Source organism: Musa acuminata, chromosome BXJ2-10, assembly GCF_036884655.1.
Source record: "Musa acuminata AAA Group cultivar baxijiao chromosome BXJ2-10, Cavendish_Baxijiao_AAA, whole genome shotgun sequence".
NCBI classification, from domain to species: Eukaryota; Viridiplantae; Streptophyta; class Magnoliopsida; order Zingiberales; family Musaceae; genus Musa; species Musa acuminata.
Window position 1 is genome coordinate 37,290,781 of NC_088347.1, and position 22,134 is coordinate 37,312,914.

At 36.0% G+C, this 22,134-nt stretch overlaps 3 protein-coding genes across 4 annotated transcripts; all 3 read left to right on the forward strand.

Annotated features, from left to right (window-relative positions):
• LOC135625558 (aspartic proteinase-like protein 1) lies at positions 1–18,995 on the forward strand. 2 transcript variants are annotated; one of them, XM_065130516.1, is made up of 12 exons: positions 1–576; positions 3,247–3,382; positions 5,554–5,786; positions 5,907–6,134; positions 7,094–7,232; positions 7,311–7,384; positions 7,473–7,572; positions 8,436–8,499; positions 8,611–8,682; positions 9,233–9,968; positions 10,066–10,237; positions 17,328–18,995. In XM_065130516.1, the coding sequence occupies exons 1-10, from the start codon at positions 275–277 to the stop codon at positions 9,469–9,471; spliced, it is 1,587 nt and encodes a 528-aa protein (XP_064986588.1). In that variant the 5' UTR covers positions 1–274; the 3' UTR covers positions 9,472–9,968; positions 10,066–10,237; positions 17,328–18,995. The 2 variants fall into 2 exon arrangements, with proteins under 2 accessions (XP_064986588.1, XP_064986587.1); XM_065130515.1 differs by lacking the exon at positions 17,328–18,995 and adding an exon at positions 11,909–13,576.
• On the forward strand, positions 12,289–13,452 carry LOC135581272 (uncharacterized). Its single transcript, XM_065130914.1, has one exon. The coding sequence runs from the start codon at positions 12,289–12,291 to the stop codon at positions 13,450–13,452; it is 1,164 nt and encodes a 387-aa protein (XP_064986986.1).
• LOC135625826 (uncharacterized) lies at positions 17,726–18,889 on the forward strand. The gene has a single exon (XM_065130915.1). It carries the CDS (start codon positions 17,726–17,728, stop codon positions 18,887–18,889), a length of 1,164 nt encoding a protein of 387 aa, XP_064986987.1.
• Positions 18,996–22,134: the final 3,139 nt, after the last annotated feature.

Sequence of the window (22,134 nt, forward strand, 5' to 3'; positions counted from 1 at the left end):
CTGCGCCCGCTCTGCTCTCTCCCTCTCGCTTTCGCCGAAACCTGAGCTCCTAAAAAGCGAAGCCCCAATCCCTCGATCGAAACCCCCCCTCTCTTCCACAAAACCCTACCTTTCTGCGCGACGCCCGACCCGTGTTTTCCCCCAATCGCGTCTCGTTGGCTCAGATCTCGCTCCATTTGTGATCTCGCTGCCGACCGCTGTTGCCTCAGCCTCATTGTACCTTAGATTGACCCCCATTTGAGCTCCTAACGTCGGATCTAGGCCGCCTCGGGCCATGGCGAGAGCGTGTTTCTTGATCTCTTTGGTCGTCGCGAGCTGCTTGGTGTGGAAAGCCCACTCGTTCGCGCTCTCCGCGAAACTCGTCCACAGGTTCTCTGATGAGGCGCGGGCCGCGGCGGCGTCCCGCATCGGCGGAGGAGGCGGGGAGCGGTGGCCGACGCGGCGAAGCAAGGAGTACTACCAGATGCTGGCGAGGAGCGATCTCCTGCGGCGGAAGCGGCGGCTTGGTGCCCGGTACCAGATGTTGTTCCCCTCCGAGGGGAGCGAGACGTTGTCGCTTGGAAATGACTTCGGATGGTGAGTTAACGCTAATTTCTGGAGCCCCTTCTTTTTTCTCTCATGCATTTGAGCCATCAGACTCTCCTAAGAAACAAAGAAGAAGAACTATGTGATTCTTGTATTTAAATTACCTGAGAGCCAATGATAATTGATTTGGGTCTGCATGAGTTAGAAAGGGACAGTTTGTGGTTACTACTTGTAATTTCATTTCTAAATTTCAAGTTCTTAAAGGGTTTTTCCTCACTTGAATACTTATATCAAGATAAACGAGATTTTGAGCTAAGTCACTAATTTAGCCTCAGGCACTTGGATCATCAGATCTTCTCTTCTTATATTAAGAAAGCCAGAATTCTCTTACGCTTCATTCTACCTGTGCTTAATTACCAGAGAAACGCTAAAGCAGAATCGTCTGAGGGATAATAGTTTGGATTCTAAATAAGTTAATTAGGACTGCTGTGGTGGTTATTAATTGTAACTTGATTTTTAAATTAATGCTTGTGAAGGGTTTTTCCTCTAATGAATGTGTCTATTAAAACAAATAGGACTTTGTATGTTTAGGAATATGTTCATACGTTTGCATTATGCAACCTGCATTGCGAGTCTTGTCGTGTTTGCTGTGGCTGTCATGTGATGCGTTCCTGGAGAAGCAATATATGGGATTCAGATAGTAAAAAAATCATTAGGTTAGTTATAAATGTAGATGGCCTCCTGTGAGCTTTTTATGATTTTCCTTTTTCCTCTTGTTATATGAGGTCTGTGATCGGCAGTCTTTTGTAGCAATCCTATTACAGAACAAGGACTGGTTCCTTTGTAAAAAGATTATGATAAGTTGTTTTTATCAGGGGTGTGACTGACTTATAAAGGTCTCATTTTATTTTGTTATTTTCCCTTCATGGAAATGATTGGTTCATAACAATCCTCATGTTGATTGATTTCCTTTATGCAAGTCATGTGAATGTACCATAAATAATTCATTTGAGAGTAATTAAATGTCTAGAATTTAATATTATGCTGGAATTGTGAGGAAATTAGCCCTGATTCATAAAGCATTATCATGATCCTTGCAAAATGGCATTAATACTTTGGAAATAGGCTTTTGAAGCCAATCGTTGACTCGATAGTGAGTTCTGAGTCCAAAATTCCTCATAAACAGACCTCTTACAATAAATCTGTCTCAGGAGTGAGACTATAGAGAGCACCTAAGAGAACAAATCTTAAATCTTCCCCATTAAAGCATTTGGAACAAGAATTTTCTTGTACACTCTGTGAAACATGGATATCAGCACATGTAGTTATAAATCATGAAAATAAATTATTAGAGTCCAAATTTGCAACAAAACATCCAAATATATAACAGAGGACTTAATAAAATGTAATTAAATACATGATTTACAAATTATGATTATAATTCATTTTGAATTTCACTAAATTGTAGAGTCATCCATCCATTTTTGCCCATTAGAAAGTTTAATATGTAGAGAGCAGACCATCACAGAAGGTATCTAAGAAATCTTCCTTAGATATCTATGGTATCTGTTATTCTGATAAATCATTGACAGAGCTGCTATGTAAGTCAAAAGTTACAAAATGTATCCATATCCAAATATTGCTGATTTTAATTAGGATGGCCGTACATTTTAAACTAGTCTGGTTTAATAGCAGATATTGCACTCAACCATGATATGCCCCCTTAAACAAGCACTTAGTCATCAGTATCATTATGAATGCCAATAGATATTGTAAATCAGAGGTTCAATTGCATGACAGAGACTTTGTAGATGTTTGGTTCTTCTTAGCTTGTTTGTAATGTTTCCAGTTATATAGGACAATGTAACTGTGAGCGGTGGGCGAACTTTAGCAAGTTGCTGGTTACAATTGTTACAGATAAAAATCTTGCTTGTGTGTTGCTTCTGGAAATGACTCATAGCTGACTAGTTATTTGCTTGAAATTCAATGGATATGTGTTTGGTTTGTTTGCTGACAGAGTTCCAGCTGGTAGCAATCAGGTAATTACCAGAGTCTGCAGTCTTTTGATTTTCTTAGATAGAAAATCAGTGATTGATTGTTCATTGCTACTGTTGAATGCGTGAAGCTGTACTCTTATTCAGTTGATGGAGATTTTAGGAATCTAGGGAATCATAGAAATGAGTTAAAAATCATTCGGGTAGTACCTTAAATCTTCCTTTTGCGAGCTTCTGAGCCGAATCTCAAGAATGTCTATCTGCTTCTGGTAAAATATGAATAAGTTAATCGTCTCATTTGGTTTGTCTAAACAAACTCGGACAAGAATGGCATCAACCAACACGTTTTGTATTCTACATGCTGTTCCCTCTCTCTGGTTGGTGCCCTTTTCTTTGTGAAGTACTTTCCACATATTATATATTTAAGCAGTTATCTAGTCACTTGCAAAGGGTCCATGTGTTTCTTCTTTTTGCCCCATTTATTTTAGCATTCATAAATTGTAGTCTTCATTTTTCTCATTATTTTCTTCCATTTGTTTGTCTAGGCAGATATTTTTTTCTTTTATTGGTGTCTATATTTGATGAAGCAGTTTATTTCATGTGTTTTATTTAGTGCAAACTGGTCACCATCGTATTACCTGTATCCATATTTATGATATTCACATTACTAATTAGTGGGATACTGCTAATTGTTTCGGAATGTTTCATTTTTATTTCTGATTGGCAGGTTACACTACACATGGATCAATATAGGAACTCCTAATGTTTCCTTTCTTGTCGCTTTGGATGCTGGAAGTGACCTGCTTTGGATCCCATGTGATTGCATACAATGTGCTCCTTTGTCTGGTTATCATGGCAGTTTGGTAGGCAAACATCTGCTTTGGCTTTGGGTTATTGTCATGAAAGAAATGCCATTGCCTTTGGATTTCTTATATATTACTGGATTGCTTTTTGGTTTATGATTGTGTCTCTATCTTCTTTCTATTGTTTTGTGTACTTTGATCCATCCCACCTGATTTCTTGTCCTATTTGTATAAGAAATTATGACAATGTAGTATCCTTATTTCATTTTTTTATTTATAACCCTTTGAAAGTTCAAAAAATTCTTCTTTTTTTTCAATAATATGTACGTACGATGGCCTTCTTTCCTTCAGAGGTTCAAGAAGTGGCCACAGAAATGAAATGGAGAACAGCAAGAATACCTAGTTAAATGGATCAGTAGGCAGCAACTATTAGGTCATTATGTTGAATGATCAGAATTTGATGATCATATGTTCTTTTGTTGTTATAGAGCAGTATAGCTCAGTAACTAAAATTAGCAAGCACAAACCTATGGGGTTTAATTGCAACAAAGAAATATTATTTTTTTAGTAATAATTGCAAGTTGCAACTATATATAATTCTGCCTTAGAAAATATTATAGAAAGAATTTCACTAAGCAACAAAAGAGAGCAAATGTTGTTGGCTTCAACATACAGAGTTGTTGGATTTCTTTCACAAAATTAAGTAGCTAAGGATGCAGTTTGCTCTTCTTTCTGATCTGTCTCCATCCTCACCCAAATTTCCATTATTGAGGCGATGGTCATCTGCGATAATAATGTATTTCCACTGTAGCATATTAAAAGAGAGAAACTCCACTTTTATTTTAACTGTGTTTTTTTAACAATATTTGTTTTTTTAACTATATGCATTATTTAATAATGACAATATAAAGTGGTTCTTCACAATGATAAGAATATGCTCATGTTTTAAATCTCTTATTTAGGTTAATAATTTTGTGTATTCAAAGTTGAGTATTCTTATTGTTTCTGAAAGTTCTTATATAACAAAGTTTTGCATACAGACAGTAGTACCACTACACCTTTAGACAACTTCAAGATGATTAACTACTTATAGGAGCTTATAAACTCACCTTTCAGAATAATACTCTAAATATATTTAAGAAGTAAATCAGGAGAATATCAAATTAAGTGCATTCTCCATATTATGTGGAAACACTTTACAACTGTCTAAACAACAACCAACTGAGATGCATATTAAGAAGTCTTACAGACACCATAAGAAACTTACTATAGAAGTTTTATTTTTCTGCAATGAAATTGATGTACAGACAAGATTTAAGTACTATTGGGCTACCATATTTCTGCATAATTGCCTTGGATCTGTTACCTTAAATGTCTTAGCCATTATTTAATATTAGTGACAATTAGTTTGTGCATATGGGATTAATTTACACTTATTATATGTTTTCTTTATTATTTTGAATTTGATGATGCAGTTCATGGAGGCTACCTTGATTTTCTCCATTATCCTGGACCTGCATTGTTCACTACTCTTATGCTTATAAAGAACTTCAGTAACCCTTTCACATAAGATTGCCCCTTCTCATATTTAGACTTCAACAAAAGAGTACCTTGGTAAGCCTCATAGCTTAAAAAGATGATTCATGACAGTTTTCTAAAAACCTCAATAGATATGTTTAGCCTGTAGTCTTATTATAATATGATACATGCTTACGTATACCAGATGACCTATAAGAGCAGAGATTTATAAGGAGCCTCTCTAGCTGTAGCACCAAGTTTTAATATGAATTATATTTTATTCCATCATGTGTAGATTTTGCATTTCATGGTCTCATCAAAGTTCTTAAAGATTGTGCTCAAGTTCAGAAATAAGTGTATGAGCATTTTTGCTTCTCTCATTTTAATTTGAATATTGATTTTAATTGATAGAATTTTTTTGAAAGGTTTATTTGACTATAGGAATTGTGGTTTAGTTCTGGCATGCTTTATTTTATATTAGCCTTTATTTTTCAAAGGTCCTTATAATTGTGGCTACAACTGTTAGATCACTTGTGTGGTGGATCTTACCTGTGATAGAAGCTGGTAACTTGTCAACATTGTCTATTAGTAATTTTGCTGTTGTAAACAGAAAACAAGGGGATATTCTATTTACATTTAACAGCAGGTTTAGCACTTATTTCCGATGATTGATTGGCAGGTGCTCCTTTCTGTATGGAGCATCTATTGTGCAGGATAAAAATCTCAGCATGTATAGTCCGGCTGAATCGAGAACCAGCAGATATCTCTCATGCAATCATGAACTATGTAGTTTGGGTTCAACCTGTGGCAGTGCAAAACAGCCTTGCCCTTACAGGATAAACTACTATTCAGAAAATACATCCAGTTCAGGTTTGTTGGTTGAGGATATATTACACTTGGCAACTAGTGAGGATCACGCATCAGTGCAGGCTTCGGTCATCATAGGGTGGGTCTACTTTTAGGTTTTGCATAATGAGTAGATATGAGTTTCTCTTTATGTATTTTTTGTCGACCTTTTCTTCTATAAGATTTCTACTTTTTAAGATTTTTTCTGCTCCTGATTCAGATGTGGTAGAAAGCAGAGTGGTGATTATTTGGATGGAATTGCTCCTGATGGTCTTCTGGGTTTGGGATTTGGAGACATTTCGGTTCCAAGCTCCCTTGCAAGAACTGGACTGATACGAAACTCTTTTTCCTTGTGCTTCCGGGATGATGACTCTGGAAGAATTCTATTTGGAGATCGAGGCTTGCCCACCCAACAGTCTACACCATTTGTTCCCTTGGATGGAAAATAGTGAGTTTTATTAAGTGACACATCATTTGTCGCCCTGGATAGATATTCATTTTATAGGGCATTGATCCATCATTTGTTATTAGGTTCAATCTTTTTGTTTGATACCTTGCAAATGCCTAGGCTCTTTTCTTGCTTTGTTTGTTGTACATTGTCATTCAGACATATGTTTCAGATCAGCACCATTAAAAAGGAAAAAAGAAAGAAAAAATGTTCAAATAATGGATGTCAGTGGATGAGAATGACAATCAGTGGAGCTTTCATTCTTCGCCATGCATTTAATCATTTATTTAAATTTTATAGGCTCATTGAGTGACAATAAAGCAAACTGTTATAAAGAAAGCACTGAATATTTGTAATTATCCTCCTTTACATGAACTGAGCAAGAATTCTATCAGGAGGCTTGGGTCTCAACTCTCAATCCTATCACAAATTCAATTGTGAAAGGTCCAAAATTCAGGATCAATTCTATTGAACATTATCTATGTGATTTGGATATCTTTTGGATGTTTATGAAACTAACCAAAAAACGATTGGTTAAACAGTGTTCATGAGGCAAAAGTATGATCAAGACTATTTCAACTAATGGTCCAGTGGATTGATCGTGATTTAACTAGTATTAGATGAATGCACACAAACATTCAACTCATGTTTAATAGAGCTGATTTTCGATTTAGAACCTCCAGAATCGATTTTGAGGCGATAGGACTGAGGATCAATCCTCCGATAGGATTCAACCTCAACTCCCTTGCTATTGCCCAATGCATAACGTAGGGGAACATATTTAGCTAATTAATATTGATAATTGAAGTCATCTGTAGGTTTTATTTATGACTTAAGTTCAATACAGTGAACTATTTTTCCCCTAATCTTTAATCTTTTTCCCAATTTATTCTGGATGCTAGTTGTGGTAGTTTTGACTTTTCATAGTGTTGATTTTAGCTTTTGGCCTTGTGCTTCAGCGACACTTATCTCATTGCGGTGGAGAGTTTCTGTATGGGATCTTCATGTCCTGGGAAAACCAGCTTTCATGCACTAATTGACAGTGGATCATCCTTCACCTTTCTTCCTAACAACATCTATAAGAGAGTCACTCTGGAGGTACTTTTTTATTCTTTTTATATGTCAGAAAAATGTTGTTTTGTCTAGGCACTGACTTGACCCTGGATTGGTGGATAGTTCGACAGACAAGTTAATGTCTCAAAGCGTGCCACTAATAATGAATCTCCTTGGGAATACTGTTATGAAGCCAGGTGAATTTCTTAGTAAGGGTATCATTTTGCACATTTTGCTATCTTTATTTTGTCATTTTAAACCAAGTTCTACTTTTTGTGATGACAGCCCTCTTGGGATGCCTGGTCTGCCAAAAGTAAAACTAATATTTGGTGGAAACAAGAGCTTCATGGTTATCAATCCTATTTATCCTTTCTATAATACAGAGGTGCCTGACTTTGTACTTAAATACTATTTAATTTTTTTATCATCAGGATATGTTTAAACATTAGTATTCTGTCCTGAAGCAAGTGTATATCTGCTCTTTTAATCTAATTTCTGATAGTTTAACAAATAATAAGTTTTACTCCTGATATAGTTGTATGGTTTTGTTGAGTTCAGCAAATACAGGCGTTAAATGTTCCAACTAATGCGACTGAAATTAGTCATCCCAAACTAATATAACAGAGTAGAGGCCATAAAGGCTTTTTGAAGTTCAAGATTTTTTCTGCTCATTTTATAACAATCCTAATAGGACAATGTTATTTTCAACTTTAGGTGCAGACAGAAGCTACATATGTAACTATTGTTTGCTCTATTGTCTAGGATTTTGTGAATGAAAAAATTAGTTGATGATGTGGTTCCAAGAGCAGTTTTAGCTTATGGATATTGCTCAACACTTTTTGCAACTAAACCTTTGAGGTATAAAACTGGTCCAGACCATGTGGGGCATATTATATTTGCATAACTACTCAGTTATCATCTGCAAATGCTTTGTAAAGGACATTGATAAGCTAAGCAGCAGATGTTGTTATTTAAATTATTAAATTTCTGAGTAAGAACATACTACTTGATTAGATCATAAAAAATGAGCATATGATGACATACCATTTTATGGTTGATCTCGATCGAATTTGTAACTAGGTTCATTTGCTGTTAAGTGATGGTACTATAAAATTTGTGATTGGATCTTTGTTGCAAAATTAGTGTTAATAAGTGAAACGGCCCATAAGAAAATTACTCTGGTTACATGCCTGTCAAATTGTATATGTATGGTCAGAGAGATAAGATGATTGTTTTTTGCCTTCACAGGGAGAACTTGCTGTGTTTTGCTTAGCTCTTCAGTCATCTCAAGAAAGTCTTGGCACCATAGGACGTGAGCATTCTTCAACCACAAAACTTGATCCATACAAATTTAGCTTCCATATAAATTTTCACTTATTTATTTTCTCTTTCTCAGCTAAAAGATTTCATATTGTGGATGCAGAGAATTTTATGACGGGATATCATTTGGTATTCGATAGAGAGAACTTGAAGCTGCGATGGTCACGATCTGATTGTGAGTCATTCTGTAGTCTATTCTTTAGTTGATAAGATACCCTTTTTATCCTTCCCATTTTGGTTAATACAGATCAATATGGTAATGCATCTTGACATTGGTGAGTCTTGTGTTAACGAATACTTCAGATGCTACATAATGATGTCACTTCTATTAGATTTACAAAGGCTTACCAGTATTCTTGTGGTCGTTGAGATACTGTTGTATTTATTGCTTATCACATGCAGTAGATGTCCATCCAAGACATGACTGGCAATGGGTTTATTTGACCGGAATTATACTTGTTTGGATTCTCTGCACATTAGCCTTCCTAGACCAGACGAGCTCCCATGGATACAATATCACTCTCCCAAATGCTAAATTAAGGCAATAGTTTTTGGTTGACAAACGCAACACTGTCTATTCTTCATGTTTCTCTCATTAGATTGTTATAAGCATGATGGTATTGTTGTGTTCATGCATGATATACTGTCTAGAGTCCCATAAGTTTATTACAGAGGAAGTAAATACAACCTTATTTATTCACCATATTTTCCTTGCATGGAGACAGGTCATCATGATCTTGACAACAGCAGGAGGATGCCATTGGGTTCACCACCACGTAACAGGCCTGAGAATCCGTTGCCGACGAACGAACAACATAGCTTTCCTAACAATGCCCGTGCCATTTCTCCTGCGGTTGCCGGGCGGGCTCTCCCTGCTAACTCATCGTCTGTTTCCCAAGGGTTGAATGCCTGGTACTGTCTGTTGTTGCTACTGACTCAACTCGCTGTATTTGCCATCGGGTGATAGTCTTGGATCTAAAATACATAAATAGTGTTGTAAATCTCGGTTCATGGCTTTCCGTTATCCAATGTGTTTTTGTGGTCATTGGATTCTTGGGGCTGTTGTCCACTATATTCTCCATTAAGTGTCTCTGTTATCAATTCACATATTGCCTGGTGGATGATACTAATTCACATGTTCACATGATGGGGTTGGGTAGTGAGAGATGAAAAATCCGAAATCAAATAGAGAAATTTATCAGAGATTAATAATTAAAATAATATATCAGAAATTAATACAATATTTAATATTATTTGATAAATCTTGTTTATCTTCACAAAAAGTTAGTCCGGATATTATGTCTTTTGATATTATTGTTATTGTTTGCACTTGTTAGTTTTATTGGCAAATTCTCACTGATTTAGATTAATAGCTGAAGCAATTGAAGTCACTGAGCGCCCGATAAGTGGGCCGGACGGGCGTGTTCAACCGGATGCGGCCCAGGAGCCCGTCTGATTAAGGTTTGGTCTAGCCCAAGTCAAGTCAATTTGGATCTCTGGTTCGATTGAAACAGATGAGAACGGCATCCTCAAATTCGCACCCGTGCCCTAAATGCAGCGGTGAAACTGTCTCCTTCTCCACAGCTACCGCGACTGCGGCGTTTTCCTTGGCGAAAGGCGGCAGCAGCGGTGGCATCTTCCTCCGTCGAGCTCTTATCGCTGCGGCGTTTTCCTCGGCAAACGGTGGATGCTGCGGTTTCCTCTCCGTCGGCGAACGGTGACAGCGCCCGGTATCTCTCTCTTACACATTCTCCTCCTCCTCTTCCTCCTTCGCCTCTTACACAATCCCTTCCCCTCCCTCCTCTACACCCCTCTTCGCCCTCTCTATACATCTTCCCCTCCCCTTTCCTACTCCCTGATAGTTACCCGCTACCCTCCGAACAAACGGTCAGCATCTTGCCATGAGCATACTTTAAAGAAATAGCAAGTCACAGTATGCAAGTTAAATACGGTTGTTAAGATAGACAGCAGGAGAAGTGCTGCTTTTACAGAGAACAAAGAGAATTGGGGAAGTCTTAGAGAAAAGGAAAGCACGGAAAACATAGAACAAGAGACTATAATTGGGTCACTGTCCAAAGAAAATCATAATTATTTGTCAATAGAATCATGCACAAGTCTGACTATTCCTCATGTGAAGCATTTTAATAAAAAATATACCTAAGATAATACTAATCTGACAACAGAAACTGCTTATTTTGCTGAAGCGTTTGGTTCATCAAACCTCTTAGTTTTCTTATTATGTTTACTGCATTGCAGTTTCCTTTTCAAGCACATCAGAAAATTTCAACACAAAACCCCAAATGATACAAAGGACTCGACTCAATATAAAGGACAAGTTGAGTCAACAACTAGAATTTGACTTGATTTCCAAACCCGAAAATAGACTCAAAATCTCAATGTATTTGGTTAGGTATAACCTTACACCTTTACGTCAGCATAGCGTGTTCTCTGCTGTAGTGCTGAAAGCAACTATCTTCGCTACTTGAGGCTAGTTCATACCTCAAAACACAAAGGCCTGCCTATATTTGGATTGTTAAATCTTGTATTTGCTGGTTTAATTGGTGATTTGAGGGAGATTTTGCAGGTGACAATAGAAAGAGATATTAATGCTCTTAATTTAACTACAGATATTTTCTTATACAGAGTTCAATGATGCAAAAGATCCATATGGATGATCATGAATTGTTTGAACATCATGGCTTCTGTTATTATTTTGGTCATTTGCACATGCTGGTTTTATTGTCAAATTCTCACTGATATAGGCTTTTTTTTTCTTCATTAATGATATGTAGCTGACGCAACATATAATTTTTTTAACTGTAGTTGAAGTTATTTACATGAGCAGTCTTTCTCATAAATTAATTTCCTTTATCAGCAAAGAACCAAATAAACTAGTAGCATTTCTTGATTGAGGCAGTTTTCTTATCTCTTTATTCATTTTTCAGAATATTTATTGCCTTTCTCTGGTCTTCCAGCTATGTTGTATTTTTTTGTCAAGTTGCTCATCATCATCAACAATGCCTTTTTTAGCATGTTGAACCTCACAAATTACTGTTGTTAATTAATTCAACAGTATCTTTTCTACTTACCAGTCTTGCAAGACTTATAACTAGATCATCTCTCTACATTCTTGATGAAATGGATCAATTATTCTGGAAGTGCTCATTTGAAATGTTCCAGGTTTTAGTTATAGGACATTGCTGAAACTGATGTTAGAGAAAACATTATGCATCTTCCTGTTATTCTGAATTCTTTAGTACCATTTGCAAGTTGTTGATGTTCAACCTACAAGTATAAACATGAGTATCGTCTGTATACGATCAACATGGTAAATGCCTTTGCCACTCTTATGCAGCATATTTGATGAAGATACATTTGATATGGTTTTTAAATTGCTACAGGGATATAGGATGATTGGTAGTGTATGAATGCACCAACTACAATCGAAAAATAAGTGGAAGATTGTGTTTGTGTGCTGTTGTTATATGATGCCATTATTTCAGTGGTGGAGAATTGCTTGGATGTGAGCATGATAATAAGTAACTAATCATAGGTACTCTTTATCAACTCTCAAACACCATTTAGAGACTTATCTCTGAAAGAAATGGCTGATTGGAACTGAATGCATGTGGATTAACATGAGTGGTAAAGGAATGTTGTCGAAAGTTTTCAACATCCTTGATTTGAAGTAGAAGAGGAATTTGGACTTGGAGAGGGCAGAAATAAGATTACTTTTCTGTATTTTTCTGCAAACGGTACAGGATACTGCCTCAAAAGACTAATGTTTTCGGTGCAGAAGAGGCTCGTGTGCCTTCTCTCTTGTAACAAGTCCAACATTCATCTTTCCTCCTATCAACTCTGCAGTCTGTTTAGCTTTTCCACTGCCGAAGAGCACAGTTTAAATCATAGATCCAACTTTACGTTGGTCGACCCCCTTGAGTCATGTGAACTTTCCTCAAAAGAGGCTGCAAAAAGGGCCAAGGATGGCATCTGTGAAAAAGAACTTTCAAGTTCAAGTCTTTCCATTGAGTTCTTCAAGCAGAGCGGTTGGACTGATGCACAAGTCGTGAAGCTTATGCAGAAGCATACCAGGTTTCTACGTGCTAACTTAGAGACTGTCCTGAAGCCGAAGATAAGATCTTTGCAGGACATGGGATTTTCTGACACTGAAATAGTTCAGCTGGTTTCATCATGTCTGGGTCTGCTCCATTTTCGTGATATCCAACCAAGGATCAACTTCTGGAGGTCACTTCTTGGTTCTAATGAGAGGTTAATTAAGGCCTGCAGGAGGAACATGTTTCTCCTTACTTCTAGCTTGGCTCAAAAGATTGAGCCCAATATATCTCTCTTGAGGGAATGTGGCATCAGTGAGCAAAACATCGCGCAGATGGTAGTGAGACTACCAAGTTTTTTATGTCATACAGAAAAATGTATCAAGGAAGCGATCAAACATGTTGAGGAGTTGGGTGTGTCACGTGACTGTAAAACGTTCCCTCGTGCACTTTTAACAGTCGTGACCCTGAGCAGGTCCAGGCTTGATGCTACCTTTGCAACCCTGATCAGCTATGGGTGGTCCCAACCAGATTGCGTTGCTGCATTCAGGAAGCATCCATCCATTTGGTCTTTGTCAAAGAAGACCTTATGTGACAAGATGACATTCCTGATGAAGGAAGCTGGTTGTGAGCTGACATATATCATTTGCCGTCCGGTGCTTCTTACATATAGCTTGGAGAAGAGGTTGAGACCTCGATATGAAGTTCTGAATTTTCTTGATCAGAATAAATTGCTGGATAAAGGACATGACCTGCTATCTGTCATCCTGCTATCTGAAGAGAAGTTCAGAAACAAATTCCTTTTCGTGCTACGCAAGGAGAAATTTATTGCTCGATATGATTCCTATGTTGCTGCTGTGCGTGGAAAGCACCACGTTGTTGTGGAAAACTAGGATTGCAAGTGCTTCCTCGAGACAAAAGTGTAAACCTAATGCATGCTGACCGAAACTTAATCATTTTACATTTGTGACAATTTAAATTCTCCAAGAGTTTATTAGAGTAGAACTTCCATGTTGATTTTTGGGATTTTTCCTCTATTTATCTTTTTCTACAACCAAAGAATGCTGATTCATATATGCTGATGTCCTAGAAAGTTGAGTTTGGGGGAAGTCAATTACTTAGGAAAGGTAACAAAAATATCAAGCTTTTGTGTTATGTTTTTACCGTATCTAGCCAATTCACATACTTATTATTGAATTTGAGTTATGTTGTTGGTTGCATGGTATGTAATTTCAAATGATATTGCTTGTATCGAGCGGTACCTATCGGTCTGACAATATATCGATATGTGGACCGTTCGCTATCGAACGAATCATGCTACAGTGCTACAGTAATATACTTTAGTAGTTCTATGGTAAGAGGAAATCGTGCAGTAAACCTTGGTGTACCATACGATACGTGATACGTCTGTGTTGTACCGTACCGAGCAAACCTTGAAACATCGATATATGATATGATATTGCATATCTTGGTTGATTGTATCTAATTTTTTATAGTAACATTTTAATTGTATTAAGATTATAGTAACATTTTAATTGTATTAAGAGATCAATTAGATCACATATATATCTCCTATTAAGTAAGCTATTTTATTCTTGTGAAGTTAACGAAAAAATAAGACAGATTTTATAATTTAAATGATAAAAAGATCAGAAGATTTTCTAGAGATGTTTCTATCTATATAATTCAATGTATAAACTATTTAAAAAATATTTTGAATATAAATAGTTATTATATATTTTTATTACAAATAATATTATGAAAGATTGCTTATATTTGCAACATTGGAATGTGTGTGATAATATCATTTTCAATGTTGATGATGAATATTAGCAACCTTTGTATGGATGATAGTTATGGATCAAGATTTGAACATAAGAGAATAGATTCTAGATGAAAGTAGATTAACCATGCCCATTTAATTAGTTAAATCTATTGATGATTAGATAAAGCCGATGAAATAGAAGGATAAAAATTTTATTTATAAATAAGGATTAAATATTTATAAATTTAAAATAATTTTACATCAAATATTTTATTATATCATTATATATTTGTACTTTTTATAGTTATACATCCATTGTCTTCAAAAATTTAAAAAAATTATAAAACTTTTTATATTATAAATTATTTTTAAATGAAATAATAAAAAATTATGATTTTTATTCCAAATTTTGAATAGACAATTTTTGAAATGGATGATTCTGAAATGGTGACTAAGTCTTAAATATAACTTATATTTAAATCCTCAAATCTTATATTTGCTGGTTTAGTTTGTGAATTGAAGGACAATTTACTTGTAACAGTAGAAAGAGGTTTGAATGCTTTAAGTTTGACTACATATGTTTTTTACATAGAGCATAAATAGTTCGGATATTACGGCTTTTTGTTATTAGTGTGATTGTTAGCACTTGTTGGCTTTATTGGCAAATTCTCACTGATTTAGATTATGGCTTTATTGAGAAAGTTCTTTACTACAGCTGAAGCTATTGATGTCACCGGCCGCCCGATAAGTGGGCCGGGGATGCGAGTTCAACCCGGTGCGGCCCGCCTGATTCGGGTTGTGTCGAGCCCGAGTCAAGTCAATTTGGATCTCTGGTTCGATTGAACCAGATGAGAACGGCATTCTCAAAATTCCCACCCGTGCCCTAACTGCAGCGGTGAAAGTGTCTCCTCCTATATAGCGACCGCGAATGCGGCGTTTTACTTGGCGAAAGGCGGCTGAAGCGGCGGCATCTTCCTCCGTCGGGCTTTTATCGCTGCGGCGTTTTCCTCGGCGAACGGTGGATGCTGCGGCTTCCTCTCCGACAGCGAACGGTACAACGCCCGGTATCTCTCTCTTACTCCTCCTCCTCCTCCTTCGCCGTCACACAATCCCTTCTCCTCCCTCTTCCCCCTTTCGTCGCAGCTCTCCCGATTCCCCGACACCATCCTCCTCCTCCCTTCTCCCCCCTCCTCCCTCTTTCACCCGTTCATCGCAGCCCCCCGCCCCTCTTCCCCGATCCCTCCCCCTCCTCCACTTCATCACAGTCCCCGCCCCCCGTTTTCCTACTCCGATCCCAACGGTCCCCTCTCAGTTTTCCTACTCCGGACCCGACAGCCCCCGACAAGCCCCCGTCTCCCTCCTCTACACCCCTCTTCGCCCTCTCTATACATCTTCCCGTCCCCTTTCCTTCTCCCTGATAGTTACCCGCTACCCTCCCAACAAGTAGTCAGCAGCATGTTTTGAGCATTTACTTTAAAGAAATAGCAAGTCACAGTATGCAAGTTAAATACTGTTGTTAAGATAGAAAGCAGGAGAAGTGCTGCTTTTATAAAGAGCAAAGAGAATTGGGGAGTCTTAGAGAAAAATAAAAAAACACGGAAAAGATAGAACAAGAGATAGCAGAGACAATAATTGGGTCACTGTCCAAAGAAAATCATAATTATTTGTCAATAGAATCATGCACAAGTCGGACTATTCCTCATGTGAAGCATTTTAATTAAAAATATACCTAAGATAATACTAATTTGACTAGGTTTCCCGAAAGAAGCTCCCTCAACAGCAACTGCTTATTTTGATGAAGTGTTTGGTTCATCAAACCTCTTAGTTTTCTTATTATGTATACTGCATTGCAGTTTCCTTTTCAAGCACATCAGAAAATTTCAACACAAAACCCCAAATTTTACAAAGGACTCGATCAATCTAAACTACAAGTTGAGTAAACAAATAGAATTTGACTTGATTTCCAAACCCGAAAATAGACCCAAAATCTCAAATGTATTTGGTTAGGTATAACCTTACACCTTTATGTCAGCATAGTGTGTTCTCTGCTGTAGTGCTGAAAGCAACTATCTCAGCTACTTGAGGCTTGTTCGTACCTCAAAACACACAGGCCTGCTTATATTTGAATTGTCAAATCTTGTATTTGCTGGTTTAGTTGGTGATTTGAAGGGGCCTTTTCCAGTAACAACAGAAAGAGATTTGAATGCTCTTACTTTAACTACAGATATTTTCATATACATAGTTCGATGATGCAGAAGATCCATATGGCTGATCATGAATAGTTTGGACATCATGGCTTTTGTTATTATTGTGGTTGTTTGCACTTGCTGGTTTTATTGGCAAATTCTCACTGATCTAGGCTTTTTTTTTCTTCATTAATGATATTTAGCTGACGCCACATATAATTTTTTTTAACTGTAGTTGAAGTTATTTACATGACCAATCTTTCTCATAAATTAAGTTCCTTTATCAGCATAGAACCAAATAAACTAGTAGCATTTCTTGATTGAGGCAGTTTTCTTATCTCTTTATTCATTTTTCAGAAAATTTATTGCCTTTCTCTGGTCTTCCAGCTATGTTGTTTTTTTTTTTTTGTCAAGTTGCTCATCATCATCAACAATGCCCTTTTTAGCATGTTGAACCTTACAAATTACCCTTGTTAAATAATTAAACAGTGTCTTTTCTGCTTACCAGTCTTGCTAGACTTTTAACTAGATCATCTCTTTACATTCTTGATGAAATGGATCAATTACTCTGGTAGTTCTCATTTGAAATGTTTCAGGTTTTAGTTGTAGGACATTAGTGAATCTGATGTTAGAGAAAACATTATGCATCTTCCACTTATTCTGAATTCTGTAGTACCATTAGCAAGTCATTGATGTTCAACCTATAAGTATAAACTTGAGTATCGTCTGTATACGATCGACAATGTAAATGCCTATGCCACTCTTATGCAGCATATTTGATGAAGATACATTTAATATGGTTTTTAAATTGCTACAGGAATATAGGATGCTTGGTAGTGTCTAAACCCACCAACTACGATATAAAAATAAGTGGAAGATAGTGTCTGTGCTCTGGTGTTATATGATGCCAGTATTTCAGTGGTGGAGAATTGCTCTGATGTGAGCATTTGAATGAGTAACGAATTATAGGTACTCGTTATCAACTCTCAAACACCATTTAGAGACTTATCTCTGGAAGAATTGGCTGATTGGAATTGAATGCATGTGGATTAACACAAGTGGTATAGGAATGCTGTCTGAGACAAATGATTAGTTGAAAGTTTTCAATATCCTTGATTGGAGGCAGAAGTTGAATTTGGACTTGGAGAGGGCAGAAATAAGACTACTTTTCTTGTATTTTTCTGCAAACAGTAGGTGATACTGCCTCAAAAGACAATGTTTTTCGTGCACAAGAGGCTCTTTTGCCTTCTCTCATGTAACAAGTCCACCGTCCATGTTTCTTCCTATCAACTCTGCAGTCTGTTTAGCTTTTCCACTGCCGAAGAGCACAGTTCAAATCATGGATCCAACTTTACGTTGGTCGACCCCCTTGAGTCATGTGAACTTTCCTCAAAAGAGGCTGCAAAAAGGGCCAAGGATCGCATCTGTGAAAAAGAACTTTCAAGTTCAAGTCCTTCCATTGAGTTCTTCAAGCAGAGCGGTTGGAGTGATCCACTAGTCATGAAGCTTTTGCAGAGGGAACCCAGGCTTCTACGTGCTAACGTAGAGACTATCCTGAAGCCCAGGATGAGATCTTTGCAGGACATGGGATTTTCTGACACTGAAATAGTTCAGCTGGTTTCATCATGTCCGTGTCTGCTCTATTTACGTGATATCCAACCAAGGATCGACTTCTGGAGGTCACTACTTGGTTCTAATGAGAGATTAATTAAAGCCAGCAGGAGGAACATGTTTCTCCTTACTTCTAGCGTGGCTCGAAAGGTTGAGCCCAATATATCTCTCTTGAGGGAATGTGGCATCAGTGAGCAATGCATCACGCAGATGGTGGTGGCATTACCGAGTTTTTTTTGTCGAACGAACAAATGTATCGACGAATCTATCAAACATGTTGAGGAGTTGGGTGTGTCACGTGACTGTAAAATGTTCCCTGATGCACTTTTAAATGTCATGACCCTGAGCTGGTCTAGGTTTCATGCTACTTTTGCTACCCTGATGAGCTTTGGGTGGTCCCAACCAGACAGCCTTGCTGCATTCAGGAGGTATCCAGTCATTTGGAATTACTCAAAGAAGAACTTATGTGACAAGATGACATTCCTGATGAAGGAAGCTGGTTGTGAGCTGACATATATCATTGGTCATCCCGTGCTTCTTACATATAGCTTGGAGAAGAGGTTGAGACCTCGATATGAAGTTATGAATTTTCTTTATCAGAATAAATTGCTGGATAAAGGACATGACCTGCTATCTGTCATCCTGCTCTCTGAAGAGAAGTTCAGAAACAAATTCCTTTTCCTGCTATGCAACGAGAAATTTATTGCTCTATATGATACCTATGTTGCTGCCGTGCAGGGAAAGCACCACGTTGTTGCGGAAAACTAGGATTGCAAGTGTAAACCTAATGCATGCTGACCGAAACTTAATCATTTTACATTTGTGACAATTTAAAATTCTCCTTGAGTTTCTTGAAGTATAACTTCCATGTTGATTTGGTGATTGTTCTTCTATTTATGTTTTCTACAACAAAAGGTACTGATTCTTTTATGCTGATGTCTCAGAAATTGGTGTGTGGGAAAGTCAATTACTTAAGAAAGGTAACCAAAATATCAAGCTTTTGTGTTCTGTTTCTATCATATTTACCTGATTCTGGCAGCCATATTGATTACTGTGCTGTCATTTAGATGATTGTGATCTAATTTAATAAGGATACCTTCCTTTTGAATGGGGACATCTCAAAGAATTATGTAAGAGCCGCTTGGACGGAAAATACTTCAAAGGCAACCACAGATGTGGATATGACTCTTTAACATTTTTGTTGTAGTCATATCCACACTCGCTCACTAAATAATTAAGTCCAGTTTAACTGTTTAATCGAACGCATTAAACAGCCGATCTATATTAAGTTTGATACACATCTTTATTGTTATATAATTAGATTGTGTGTTTTACTTTGCTTGTGCGATCTAATAGACCCAACGTGGCTCCCGTGTTTTGTTTTATTTAACTATTAACGCCCATGCATTTTGGATCATTTATGTTTATGTTTGAATTCATTCCCAGAATGATTATTGAATTTGAGCTGCATTGGGTGCATATCTATTTTTTTGATAATAATAGTTGAATTATATTAAGAGAACAATTACCAGGTAGGTAATAAAATGAACACATCTATGGCATATATCTACAGTAAGTTATGAAGTTTTTTTAAAAAATGTAATGTTGTATTATCATTTTAGTGTCTTAAATATAAGAAACGGTATTATTATTTTTTATAATATGTTTAGTTGACAAAATTTTAATTTAATTAAAGATTCTAAGAGGAAAGATTCAAAAGATTGGATAGAGAAGATTATTGGATGGTTGTTGAGCGACTAAGGATTATAAGCTGAAAAGTTAAGATTATTTTCAGAAGTTCCGAAAGAATTTAAAAGATTTCTGTTGCTTTTCTTTATAAGAATATATAAACATTGACTACTAAGAATTCAAGATAATAGTAAATGTAATTTTTGCTTCGATTATGTTATGAAACTTCATTTTTTTCTTATAATGTTGTATTATCATTTTGGTGTCTTCAACATAAGGAATAGTATCATTATTTTTTTAGTGATATGTTTAGTTACTAAAATTTTAACTTTATAAAAAATTCTAAGAAGAAAGACTTAGAAAAGTGAACAAAATATACTGTTGGATGGTTGTGGGGGAACTATTGATTATAAATCAGTAATGATGTTATGATGTTGAAGAGTGTAAACTTCTTTTTAAAAATTCTGAAAAGACATAAAAGATATGTATTTGTAAGATTTTGGATAATAAAAAAATACAAATGGAGTTTACATTTTTCAGCAATAGTTTTTGAACCAAACAACAACCTTTAGTACTTTGAATAATTATCTTATTAAATTATTTCTCAAGCACTCTGCACTTACGTATTTTTTTATCATGGAAAGGATCTATTAAGTTGCAGCATCATCAACTGTCTTTTTTTTTTCTTTTTCATTAGGTCTCAACAAAAATCATCTATATTTTTGTAAGGTCGATAAAGTCATCATATAAGTAAGATACTTGAAATTGATTATGACAGAGTACTCCTATTGGGATGCATATGTAAATTATGACAGACTACTCCAAAATAGACCCAAAATCTCAATGCATTTAGTTAAGTATAACTAGTCCCAACTAAATCACAACTGATTTATTGTGACGGGTTTGAATCACAACTGAATCAATGCATTTAGTTAGGTATAAATATGACTGGTTTGAATTGAATCAAACCAGAATCGGAGGTTCGTTGATTGCAAATCAAATCGTAATCTACCGGGCGTAATTTAATTGAGGTTTCTAGGTTTGAAAAATTAGAATCAACGATCCCATAATTGATTATTCCGCTTCCTATTTAAACCATCTATTTGATGGTGTTTTATATAGATAAAAACCTCGATCAAATAGGTTGTCGATGGATAATTGAGCTTAACCAATTGGGCCCAATAGTCTATGCTTGGACCACTAATCGAATGAATATCAAATTGGCTATATTTAGGGGTACTTTAGTTATTTTATAATTAAAAATATTAAAAATTAGAAAATAAATTAGTCCTTCCAATAAGCAAATAATAGCAAGTTATGAAGATATTTTAGGAAACAAATTTAAAAACCCTATAGATACCCCAAAAATCTTTTATTTTTTCTCGCGTCATTCATTAAGCACTTATTAAAATTTGAACGGTTTGATGTGCTTTTCTTAATCCGATGGCAAGTGGAAACTATCACTTCACCACCGAGGAGGCTTTTGGAAATTTGATCTTGGTAATTCAAGAAAACCAACATATCAATGTTGATGTTAAGATGTTGATATAATGGCTTTTAAAAATATAAAAGGAAGAAGATATTATGACCAAACTCAAGTTAGACATCTTCAAGTTATACTTTAAAAATGTCTGAAACACCGATGGCTCCTTCCATATCATATGTAATTATTGAGATCAAATTTTTAAATATAAAGAAGGAAGAAGATATAAAATATTTTGAAAGTATATTACGAAGAAACATCCATCACAAGTTAGTACGGTGTAAATTTTCAGATACCCTGCTAATCTCACTTTTTATTATTCTATTAAAAAAATTATGAAACATTAGCTATATTTATTTTTGTTAAATATTTATTTTTTTAGTTTTGGTGAACAAGTTGGATTTATTGATTATTATCAATAGGCTTTAAATCATATCACATAATGAATTTTCATATCACTCTTGCTCGCACTTTATATAATCTTTATAAAAATAATTATCATGTTTTTATTTATATTGATATTTGGAGTTCAAATGTACTCATAATATTGTTATTGGATTGATAGTGATTGGACCATGCAAAATAAATTATTGCTTTTAGAGAAGTTCAGAAAGAAATTTCTTTTCCTGCTAGGCGAGGAGAAAATTTTTCCTCTATATGATTCCTATGTTGCAGCTAATTCAGAGACTTAAATTTGAGCTACGTTGTTGGTTGTATCTCTAATTTTTTTTATAGTAACACTTTAATTGGTTGTATCTCTATTTTTTTTATATAGTAACAGTTTAATTGTATTAAGAGAACAATTATCGGGGTACGTAATAATATGCACACATCTATATCT

What these genes read in the sequence shown, in the direction of transcription:
- LOC135581272 (XM_065130914.1), top strand. Translation starts at nt 12,289, where the DNA reads ATGTTTTCGGTGCAGAAGAGGCTCGTGTGCCTTCTCTCTTGTAACAAG.
- LOC135625558 (XM_065130516.1), top strand. Translation starts at nt 275, where the DNA reads ATGGCGAGAGCGTGTTTCTTGATCTCTTTGGTCGTCGCGAGCTGCTTG. An exon ending in ATAAGAGAGTCACTCTGGAG is followed by an intron (nt 7,233 to 7,310) that starts GTACTTTTTTAT and finishes ATTGGTGGATAG; the next exon opens with TTCGACAGACAAGTTAATGT. An exon ending in AAGTCTTGGCACCATAGGAC is followed by an intron (nt 8,500 to 8,610) that starts GTGAGCATTCTT and finishes TTGTGGATGCAG; the next exon opens with AGAATTTTATGACGGGATAT.
- LOC135625826 (XM_065130915.1), top strand. Translation starts at nt 17,726, where the DNA reads ATGTTTTTCGTGCACAAGAGGCTCTTTTGCCTTCTCTCATGTAACAAG.